An 11,772-nucleotide genomic window follows, 5' to 3' on the forward strand; every position below is an offset into this window, starting at 1 on the left:
GATCCAGTGAAGGACCTAAAATGTCTAAATGTACCGGAAATTAAATACTGGATGCCATGTTTGAACTTGAAATAACATGCAAATGCCTTATTTTTTGTGTAACATTCTTTGATCATCCCTACATGTTGAATTTCTCTCTTGATTTAGACCGATTGCTTCAATTACATCAAGATTTTACTCCAGCTAAACAGCACACATCTTTACGTGTGTGGAACATATGCCTTCAGTCCCATCTGTGCATATATAGTAAGTGTACCATTTAATTCCTTCATCTGCTTTAGTTTAGCACCAAACCTTTCTGTTTTCTGAGGCCTAATTATCCATTTAACTTATTAAATCAAAATGCAGATTGTTTTTCCTCCTATCTGCAAGCTTCATTAACTTCAGATTTATGTTTTAAGTACAGAGATTGCCACTGAGGATTTAAGTTAAAATATATATATATATATATACATATTATCACGCAAATAAAGTGATGTATTGAATGTCTGTATTGATATTTAATTTGTCACATTAACCATGTTTGGCTTCTGTTTCCAACATTTTTCCTTTGACATCAGACAAGAATAATTTACAACTTGGCAGGACGTTTGGTCCTGTAGCAGTCCTAACCTCCATACTGCTTGCAATGTTTTTTTCTTATCTGCACAGTTGACAAGCCCCAGCCCACCCAGATACATAACACAAATTACTCCCTTCCAAACATCAAATGCTTACTCTCAGAGTCATGAGAAAACCAAAGCAGGCACTGTCCAAAGCCCTGACCAGCCCCCCATCCTGTCCCCTCCTTCTGTTGGGCACTACTGTGCTCGTTTTGACTAAACATTAATTAATCTATATTTAAAACAACCTTGTTAGAAAATATATGGCCAACAAAGCCTTTTGCTGGCGGCAGGTGGGAACCTGACATAAATCTTTCTGATACCAGTGTAGATGCATTGTCAACCCTATCTTGTGAAAGTCTGACTGTGTTTTCTGGTTTTCTGAATGGCCGTCCACCCTGTTTTACAGAGTATCTCAGACTTCTCACTGGTCAAGAGCAGTAAAGGAGATATTGTGACAGAGGATGGGCGCAGCCGCTGCCCTTTCGACCCAGAATATAAATCCACGGCCATCATGGTTGGTGCGTACAATGGTCTGAGTTTACCTTTTTGATGTGATTGCCTCATTGCTGTTAATTGTAGCTGAATTGTGCAAAAGACCATGCATATATTTTAAATGTGAATGAAAACCAAACGCAAAACGTCGAGGCGAGAGATCGGGTTTATGCATCAATCTTCCTTAGTCTTGCATATGTGTTTGTTTGTTTACAGTTTCTTTTCTTGTGTAATAGATGGGGAACTGTACGCCGGGACTGTCAGTAACTTCCAAGGAAATGAGCCCATCATTTACAAGAGTCTAGGCCAAGGAACCCCCTTGAAAACTGAAAACTCCCTGAATTGGCTTCAAGGTAAACATTCAGCAGCTTGGATTAAACAAGAAAAACGTCAGTCTGTTACGGTGCTTGCAAAATGCTCTGGTAGTCTCTCCAGGAGGAAATTATAAGTACCAGAGCAAGAGAATCATTAAGATACCATTTTGTTATCCTCTGCTTTCTAAACGTAATTGCACATTACACACAGCATGATATGACTAATGCAAAACTCATTTTTACGGATCCTCCCCCATTTGTTTATTCAGCTATTAAATGTGCATTGGTGCCACTATACCAAGGAGCTCCCTCTGAAAAGTATTTGACGTCCATTTGCACATGTTCTGTTCTATTCTATTTTATCCCCCCTACCCTCCCCCCCCTCAGATTCTGCATTTGTAGATTCGGCCTATATCCAAGAGAGTCTGCCCAAAGGCAACCCCGTCGGTGACGATGATAAAATCTACTTCTTCTTCAGCGAAGCGGGCAAGGAATTTGACTTCTTTGACAACACCATCGTGTCGAGGATCGCTCGGGTGTGCAAGGTGAGATAGTGTCTGGGGGAGCTGGGGCCTTGATTGAACACTGCCCTGCATGGGATGGGGTGGGGGAATACAATCCTCGGAGTATATTTTTCATTTATTTCCCTGAATTTCTGAAAGGAGGCAAGGTTAAGGCGGTGGAGGGGGTTGGATTGCTGCAGGAGCCAGCACTAGGGAGATGTAAAGGCCTCAGAGCTGTACTCACGTTACACAAAAACATTCCTCTGAGCTTGTGCTTTTCCATTAACCGACTGCCCCGCTTTTCCAGTGCTTTTGCCCGTTATCACATTTCAGCAGATATTAGCATTCAGCCCGGCTTCACTGCAGACCCAAACTGTTCTCCCCCTTCTTCGGCAGATTTTCAGGCCTGTTGGTTTGCTGATGAGAAAAGACACATTACATAGAAAATAAATCTTCGTTCTTATCCTCAGTATTCTGAAACGCACAGTGCTGGAATGTTTTGACCTGTCTGACTGTGCTGATGTTTCCATACAGTCCCTCACACTCAACTGCAGTTACATGAGTTCTTTGCTGTGAGGAAAACCAATAACAAAACAATCTTCTACTCTTAAGCTACCTTTAAGGCATGTCTACATCAGTCCTAACACAGATTTAAGGAGAGAATGATAAACCAAAGATGAAGCAAATCCATAAGGTTGACGGGGAAAAAGGCAGTCTCTTTGTTTACAGGAATACGAGTATAAATAATCTTTAGGCTGTTGAGTGACAGTTTAATGGCGACTACCTCTGAGTTTCTATCTTTGCACTCTTGAGCAGTGACACTTCCCTTCAAATTGCCTACTTTTTTAATGCTATATATGGAGATATGTCTCTGCAGCCTCGACAGACTTAAAGGGAGAATCAATGCTGGAGAAAGAAAGCAGGCACAAAATAATAACAGCGGGAGTGAAAGAGACAGAGCGAGACAGTGAGTTAAGAAAAAAAAATCATAGTGGCTGATTTCATATCTACTGCAGTGTGCAAACAATTGTAATAACTCCCTGAAAGCCCATTATCAGGCTTAATTAAAAAGTATTACCTCTGATGAGACATCAAATAGATCTGTGCATGTCTCGAGCCATTTTCGATTGTCTCCTCAGCTTCTGTTCAATTGACTCCCTCATATTTATTTATAATTTTTCATCATTTAAGGTAAGTGCAGTGTTCAGGGACCCAGCGAGAAGCACTTTCCTGTAATGCATTCCAACAGGTACTGAATTTCAGTCCTGATTGCATTTCTGCTGTGCTTAAATGGTGGCAAGCTAGTGTAAAGATGCATACTTAGGTATGCAATGCATTAGCTAGTGGGGCGACCGACATCATGCAGATGACAGGTGGTCACCATGGAGTGGATGGCGAGCAGTCCACAGCCTTAATGACTGCAGCGGTCCTTTTGATTACTCAAGTGTATCCCAGGGGTGTTCTTTGGGATTGTGGTCAGGCTTCCTCACAGGCTAGTAGTGTCAGTAAGCTCCTTGAACATCAGTGCCCTCACCATATCATTCTACTAATGCGGGTAACGCACGATCGTCAAAGATGTTACACTATGCACTGCTGGCTGTAGTGTCAAGAAAAAAAAGACAACCTTTGTGACCTCCTTTTCAACTCCAGGGCAGAGGGGCTTGCCCCAATGATATAACTTTTTGTAATATTGTGCATTTTTGTATTTCTCCCACCATTTTGTTGAAATTGCATTCACAGTCACAGCTTTGCGAGGCTTATATTCTCACCTCTTTGAGGGATCAGACATTGCATCTTTTAAAGAGAACAGGATCAATACCCTCAGTATCTCAGACAAGCAAGTGGATGTCTGAATCTTAAAGGATGCATAGAATCATGCAGATCATATATATATATGATAGTCCGTCAGAGCTCTGTCCCTCACAAACGATAGCGACAAGTAGAATGTAGAAAAGAACGAACACATACGCATTTAACCTGCCAGCTGCGTACAAGTCCTACACCCACACACTGCACAAAGTATTAAAATGCATCTCACATAAGCATGCTTCCTTACAATTTATGTGGTGCTTCATAATATCATATCATTTTCTACAGACTTAAGCTGATAGAATCTGACTTGTACAAGGCAATGTTGCTGACTGTTTCTGTAAATTGTAATGAATATGTAGAGGGGGTTTTTGTATTCTGGATTTTTTTTATTGGTACATTTAAGAAGCAAGTTATATGCTGACGCACCGATTGTAATTGGGGATTAATCTCATTACATTAATGTCCTACATTCACTGCTTAATACAGTTTTAATGAACACAGACCGCAGATCTGTTTCTGTGTGAAAATGGAAGTGTTCCTTGATTGATCACCTGGAGAATAATGGATACATTTCACATGAAGTAAATTTGCAGCTGGAACTTGCACAGTAGAAGTGACACCTTGCATCTGGCCCTTGCTAGAACACATTGATTTTGCTGTAGCTGTCAGTCTGTGACTGAGAGCTCCCTCTGTTGGACCAGTAGAGTAACTTCTTGGTCTTTGGTTCTTGTCAGAGCAGTGGCAGCCAAAGGCATTTGTCAGCTATGAGGCATAAAAGCCCTGCGCCTTGTTTAATTGCAGTAAGTAATCATTATCATCATCAGCCTGTATCAATCTATTGCTGGATAAAAGCCTCCCCAAGATTTTTCTATCTACAGCTTCTCTTTTCCATGTCACTCGTGCAAAGTTTATTATTTAATTGTCTCTTTTATGTGGTAGTTTTTTAGGTATTTTTTCATCTCTTTATATATATGTATCTACTTATTTATATTTGAATCTGACCTTTAGCATTTCTTTTTTTGCTGTGCTATATGCCAGGAGAGTTGAAGACCGAGAGGCAGGGTAATCACTGGCTCTCTGTGCAAATACGGCATTTCTCATCTTCTTGCCAAGGCCTATTTCTCTTCACATTGTAATTAATGGAATGAGTGTCTCGTTTAGAGCAGTGAGGTATAGTTCAGGGCCTTCTCTCTGCTTCTTCTAAATTTAGCCCTCTGGGTGATGGAGCGAGTGGGACAGTTCGACAAGTGTGCAGTCACGCTGGATTCCTCCCTTGTCGCTCTGACTGTCCAGTCAGTACACAGCACCATGCAGTCGATTTGTCAGCAGAGTTTGTCATTTGAAAAGGCACATTCTTTGTTAATGCAGTTTGTGTAGGAGGTGCTGTGTGAAATGTTGTTAACACTCATGTTCCTAGAATACTGTATCCTGGTCTGGCTTAACTTCTCTCCCCCTGCTTTTACTGTTTATTCAGGTGCTGAGTTTGAGGTTAGGTTGAAAACAGTAAGGTCTGTTATGGAATAATATACACTGCTCTGAAAACAATAAGTTACTAGCTTCCACGCCTGGCTTAGTGCCCGTTTCATTGTAACTCTGCTGAAATTGATATAGTATGTTTTTAATGTTGTCTTTATACAAATTAGTTATTAATTATATACATATAGAAGTGGGGCCTTTAATTGATTTATAGTCTTTTGTTTTGTTTAGGTTCTCTACTGACTGGAGTGCATTATATAGAAAGAGCTAGGGCAGGGGGAGGTCCGAGCAAAAACATTTTCATTTAATTTTGACTGTCCCTTCTTCTGGAATAGAAATGTTGTTAATGAAACTCGAGAGGAATGCTTCTCTCTGTGGCACCATCAACTAATCATTTGAAAAGTCTCTTTAAAAAACAAATCAAGCCAAGAAAAAGAAGAAGGAGAAAACCCGAGATGTTAAACTTGGTTTCGTTATTTTCCTCAGCTAGGCTTTAGTTGGGGCCTACTCCTCATTTCGGCAGCTGACTATCACTGAAACCTGAGTTAAATGGGAGTTCAATTATCAGAGCCAGAAGAAAATAAAGACCAGATACATTGCATATCAGAGGGGTTCTTGTTTCTGAAATAAATATAGGTTTTTGCCTTTCAGATTACACTCAAATCCAAATAAGAAAAATCTGTAATGAATGTTGCTCGTTACCTGATTGGGCTCTGTGGTAAATAATTGCTTGAGGGATTCTGCATTAGTCACGTGTCATTTCACGTTTCATTTCAGGACATTATTGGGTTTGATTAATGGGAGTCTGCCTTTGCTGCAGCTGAAGGCACAAATTTAATAGCTACAGGCTGCAGATTCCTTAGACCAGGAAAGTTTTTATTTTTTTCATCTTGTTGTTTTTATATAATTTGCCATTCTGTAAAGATGACTTATGAGGCACTGTGTCTGGGCTTCTGAGGATCTTCAGCTCAGAGAGCAGAATCAGGGCAACTTGGAGTATATGTGCATTATAGATCGCAGTCTGATCATTATGTCTTTACTGTAGACACTGTAGTCATGGAGTTAGTTAAAATTTGTGTATGATCAAAAGCAAACAAAACTAATTCCTCAAAGTTGTTCTGCTGTATTTATGATGTTCAATATAGGTAAGGAGAAGTGAGTTTTAAAGGCACAGTTGCAAATTGGGGACATAGATAGTGTTTTGATGTGGAAGGATGTTAGACAATGTGTTGTTCAATGTTTAGTTTAGTAGTACGGTAGTTGGAAGGAAATGAAAAGCACAGAGAGTGTAAGATTTCTGTGGCACTCCTTTGAGTTTGAATAATTTTAGTCTTATTCCCATGCAGTCGTTGCTTTTGCAGAGAGACCATTATCAAGAATTACATTTTCTTTTTTCTCAAGAGCGTGTTTCAAGAATTTATCTCTTAGATTAAGCATTTCCAAGCAGTACACGTTTAATCCTGCCTTTAGCATAGCAAACCGACCAAAAGCCCCTTCCTTCACTATGAAGTATCTTGCAAATGTTTGTCAATCCCTGTCCATACAGCCCATTAAACATCTATAACAGGAGAAGGCAGAGAATGCTGGGACTACAAGGAGAAAGTGTTAATTTACAATGCAGAGACATTTCACCACCATATCAGGGGGAGCTTTTCTTTTGCCTGTATCTTTTACGAAAAAACAAATCCTGGAGTATGCACTACAGTTTTGTACAGCCCAGTGATGCCCTCTACTGGTTCCTGGAAGGTATTTAATCATCTCACGGTTTCAGATTCATGAACTTAACCCAGTCTCTCTCTCCCCTCAGGGTGATATGGGAGGCGAACGCGTGCTGCAGAAGAAGTGGACAACCTTCCTGAAAGCCCACCTCCTCTGCTCCCTCCCCGACGATGGCTTCCCATTCAACATCATCCAGGATATGTTCGTCCTAACACCAGACCAGGAGAACTGGAAGGACACCATCTTCTACGGAGTCTTCACCTCCCAGTGGTGAGGAAAGCCAGGGGTCCACGCATTCTGGGGTGGACTTGGGGTGTAACACAGTCACCAACAGTCACCATTCCCAATCTTTAGATTTTTAAAACTGAACTGAAATCTTTAAGGTTTAAACTTCTCCATCCAAAATGCTGTGCTATACGATATCCCTGCCATAGTACACAGATATGAATGTATGTGTTAGGTTATATTGTGTCTCTGCCATAGAAGATTCCTAGTATAGAGGTGTGTGCTCACACACACGCACACACACACGCGCACACACACGCGCACACACACGCACACACACATGCACACACACACACACACTCTCAAACTGAACAGTTTACTGTCAGTCCACAACAGAACATAAAAAAGCCTGCTTTCTGGAAAGCTGCCATCGTTGGCTCTCTTGCCTTAATGAAGTGTAGTTGAATGAATAACGTTCAAATACATTAACATACAAATAAAGGGGGTTACTTAACATTCTTGTCATTTAGATTAAGAAGAAAATTGACGGTTTGAAATGGAGATTTGTTATTATATAAAAATGTTTTAATCGTGGCAGAGACCGAATATCGATGTGTTGCTGGAGCCGGCAGCTGGCTGGATTTGTCTGTGCAGTTTTCAGTAGAGCCCTAAAGTGATTCTATCTGTTCATTTGCCTATGAAAGATAGCAAGTCAATGCCCGTCATTCATCCCCCTGGATCCTCAGGGTATGGCAGCATTACTTCACAATGACTGAGCTCTCAGGGAAATGGAAACAAATCACTCGCGCACAGTATCTACAGGAGCTAGAGATTCTAATAAGGTTGATTTTTATTTTATTTTATTTATTTATTTTACTGGCATGATCTCCAGTTATGAATTAATTGCACTAAAATACCATATACACACAGTGCAAAAACAGATTTTCCTTTTTTTTTTTAATGCATCTATAAAACCTTTAAAACCATTTTAATAGTTGTTCTAATTGCCAAAAAGAGATCTTATTATTTTCAGCTGATTTTTCTAATGAGCCTGAAATAACAATACAGCAGGCTTTTCATGAGTCAGGTAACCTTTATTGCCTCCATGGAATTAATGAGCACAACATACACTTAAGCTTTGCTATCACAGTATTGTTATGAAGAGGTATGTACGTGGGTCGCACTCGAGAATCCAGTGGAGTCACATCACCTGAATACTGTCATCGCACTTGATGAGTTTTGTTATACACACCAAATAGCTGTCGTTTCCTTTCCTGACAATGTTTTTTATTCTGTTTATGGAATCTGTTCTGGGTGCAGGTTGCTCTGGAGCTCCAGTGCGTGTGCCTGTGCATGTGCGTGTGTGCATAGCTATGACCGTGCTGTGCGTTTCTGTGTGTCACCAGGTACAAAGGTGCGTCGGGGAGCTCGGCGGTGTGTGCCTTCAGCATGGATCAGGTGGAGAAAGCCTTTAATGGGCACTACCGCGAAGTCAACCGGGAGACGCAGCAGTGGTACACCTATAACCACCCAGTCCCCGAGCCCCGGCCTGGAGCGGTGAGTGCGGCCCGGCCCCTAACACACAACCCCTTCTGCTCTGGAGGTTGTGGCAAGCACTATTACTAAGGGTTCAATTACGTCTTGCATACACATACACCAATCTCTAGTAATGACTGTATATTTATTAGAGTAGTAGTATTTATTTATTTGCAGACGCCCTTATCCAGGGTCACTTAACGTTTACACAAGAACCACTGTAAAATACAATCAATACAAAATATAATTTAAAGCATTATTACAGTAAAGTAATTTATCCTGTGAATGTACTTGGGTGTGTAGCTTCCTGTGCTGAATGAAATACCATCAGTCCTATTGACAGTCCAACTCAGTTGTCTGTCTAAAGACTGTACACTCCCAGGGTGTTAACTAAACAATGCACTGTCAATTTCACCTTGATTGTCTTCATTGGAGGTAATCCATCTTTCATTACCCAGTGACAGGAAGGTGCAATTTAAATTCTGAATGAAACAAAAAGCTGCATTAAAGGACTGCATCGCTTTTATTTGTATGTGAAAATAGGCTGAGTAACTCCCTCTAGTGTAGCACGATCAGAACTTGTATGGATTCCTGCTTTTCTCATGGTGAAAGCTGATCATTGATCACTAGTCAAACATGAATACCTATTTATAGTTCATAGGGATCTGTCCTAGCAGATAGTGTTCAGTCCCATCAGTGAGACTATTGTTTAAACCGTTTCCCAGAAGGACTGCTGATTATCAAGAGCTGTGTCCCAGGTTTCCGTGGAATCTTATCTCTCTTCATTTTCTGCATGAGACGAATGAAAGTGTCGACGTAGTACACAGAACATTATTTCTGATATTTTGTAATGCTTTAATCTGTCCCCAACAGTGCATTACGAACGCTGCAAGGAAAATGGACATCACGTCATCGCTCCACATGCCTGACAAAGTGCTGAACTTCGTGAAGGACCATTTCCTCATGGACAGTGTGATTCGCAGCCAGCCGCAGCTGCTGAAGCGCAGTGTGAGATACACTCAGATCGCTGTGCACAGGGTCCAGGCCATTTCCAGAGCCTACGATGTCCTCTTCATCGGCACAGGTATGTAGAAGTCACTAAACAGAAACAGCCCTGCGGCACCGATTTCTCTCCCCCTTACACTCCCCCCAATATGAACAGTGTCCCCCCTCTTTCTGAATGAAGTGTATAGGGAGTGGGGGGGGGCAGGGTACAAATAAATAAAGTAAAAAGAAATGTAAGTCTAAAGATGCATTTGACTGGTGTTACGGCAACATCAACAGAATGTGTGAAACGCCTTGCCTCCTTTCATTAAACAGACGACGGGAAATTACACAAAGCCATCAACGCTAACAACAAGATGCACATCATCGAAGAGCTCACCCTGTTTGCTGAACCCCAGCCGGTACAGAACATTGTGCTGGACTCGGAAAAGGTACGGGAGCTTTACTTTCTCAGTGTAAGGTGCGTTATTCCTGTGAAGTATGGCTGTTGTCGGTTACACTTGAATCCTGCATGGGAGAAAGGAAGACCACAATGAAATTGAGAGACAAGCTTTAGGGATTATCTCAGCCCTGCAAGTGTTGGAAGAGATTGGAAAACAATCCACCCATAGTAAGAGTAATAATGTCTGAATTTACTCCTCAGAAAAACAGAATTAAACTGAATGTAATGTCAGCCTGATATTGCACAGAGCCAGACGGCCACATTCCAGTCCGGCTTTAGTATGAATTTTCTCTGGGATGTCTTTCATTAAGAGTAAAGTCAGCACATACATATTAATCACAACCTGGTGCTTCAAAAGGAGTGTATGTGCATCATTTTGTATTCTGAATTGGTCTGTGATTTATGAAATACTAGAATGTGTTAAACCAACATTCACTTTTTGTAGTGGGACACAACCTTGTTTATGGATTGTAACCAATCCACATTTCTTTATGGTTTCTACTTATTATTTGTGTTGTCAGTTTCAATACCCATTTACTATAACAGCAACATTGCACTTAAATCTATATATGAGGTTGTCTAACCATACTCTGTATACGTACAGGTCATTGGGGCCCTCTTTAGCAGAGAAATGGCCTATCAAATATGTCCTCTAATATACTCTAGTAATGTCTCTGCCTCTCCTTTCCCTAGGGTGTGCTGTTTGTTTCCTCACACTCGGGGCTGGTGGAGATTCCTGTGGCAAACTGCAGCAACTATCAGAGCTGTGGGGAGTGTGTCCTCTCCAGGGACCCTTACTGCGCCTGGACTGGGTTGCTGTGTCAAGACGTTAGGCATCCTTCTGCCGGCAAGAGGTGAGGCCTGAATGCAGCACCAGATAGACCTCCATAATAATTGAAACACAGAGAGCTGAGATATTAAAATGTAGCCTTTACACATGAATGAGATGTATTCGACGCACCACCAAGAGCTCAACGGAGCACAGCCACATGGTATCTGGGAGCTCGGTGACATGCAGGCCACTGAGCACTGAATGAATCCTCTGTTTTTGGTGAGGCTCCTTTCAATATAGCAGAAGTGGGTGGAAATGGGAAAGCTGGCAAAGAAACTAATCTCTTGCTTATGTGAAGACGTGCCCAATGCTGTAATTGCAGGTGGTTGTCCTTGTCCTTATTTTCACTACCTTGATGCAAACAGTGCTGTTATTGCCTGCTCTTTAACAAGGTCTTTCACGTAAATGTTTTTTTCAGCCATTGGAAGCAGGATGTGGAGGAAGCAGACACTGAAGCCATCTGTAACATCACAATGTTCAGCCCCCGCATGAGCAAGAGTTCAAGCAAGCGTAAGTATTTCTGTCCACACAGTCTTTCTCACTCTAATATAACTACATACTTCTGCTTTTCAATTACTTTCTTAGTCCCCCCCCGACCCCCCCACCCCACTTTCAAATCCAACTAAAAGCTTCATGCAAATGCCCCAGATCTTCAGACACTCTTTGGTGCTTAGACTGCCTGAGTTTCATTACATATGGGTGCAAGAAATCTGCTACATCTGTATCAAGTCCAGCAGCTATGGAGACTCGCGTTGATAGTCAGTTTGTGTTCAGAATGTTTTTTACACAATTAAAGAGCAGATATGTTAAT

At 41.4% G+C, this 11,772-nt stretch overlaps 1 protein-coding gene across 2 annotated transcripts in view; it reads left to right on the top strand.

Moving 5' to 3' along the window:
- The window catches only part of sema4ba (sema domain, immunoglobulin domain (Ig), transmembrane domain (TM) and short cytoplasmic domain, (semaphorin) 4Ba), a 57,264-nt gene that overhangs the window by 40,162 nt on the left and 5,330 nt on the right, over nucleotides 1–11,772 (top strand). For both annotated transcript variants that reach the window (XM_066701897.1, XM_066701896.1), the window contains exons 5-14: nucleotides 148–246; nucleotides 1,012–1,123; nucleotides 1,334–1,450; nucleotides 1,799–1,956; nucleotides 7,010–7,191; nucleotides 8,553–8,703; nucleotides 9,556–9,766; nucleotides 10,003–10,118; nucleotides 10,823–10,983; nucleotides 11,380–11,471. In XM_066701897.1, coding sequence (XP_066557994.1) covers nucleotides 148–246; nucleotides 1,012–1,123; nucleotides 1,334–1,450; nucleotides 1,799–1,956; nucleotides 7,010–7,191; nucleotides 8,553–8,703; nucleotides 9,556–9,766; nucleotides 10,003–10,118; nucleotides 10,823–10,983; nucleotides 11,380–11,471 — 1,399 coding nt within the window. The remainder of the gene's footprint in view (nucleotides 1–147; nucleotides 247–1,011; nucleotides 1,124–1,333; nucleotides 1,451–1,798; nucleotides 1,957–7,009; nucleotides 7,192–8,552; nucleotides 8,704–9,555; nucleotides 9,767–10,002; nucleotides 10,119–10,822; nucleotides 10,984–11,379; nucleotides 11,472–11,772) is intronic.

Source organism: Amia ocellicauda, chromosome 4 (assembly GCF_036373705.1).
Source record: "Amia ocellicauda isolate fAmiCal2 chromosome 4, fAmiCal2.hap1, whole genome shotgun sequence".
NCBI classification, from domain to species: Eukaryota; Metazoa; Chordata; class Actinopteri; order Amiiformes; family Amiidae; genus Amia; species Amia ocellicauda.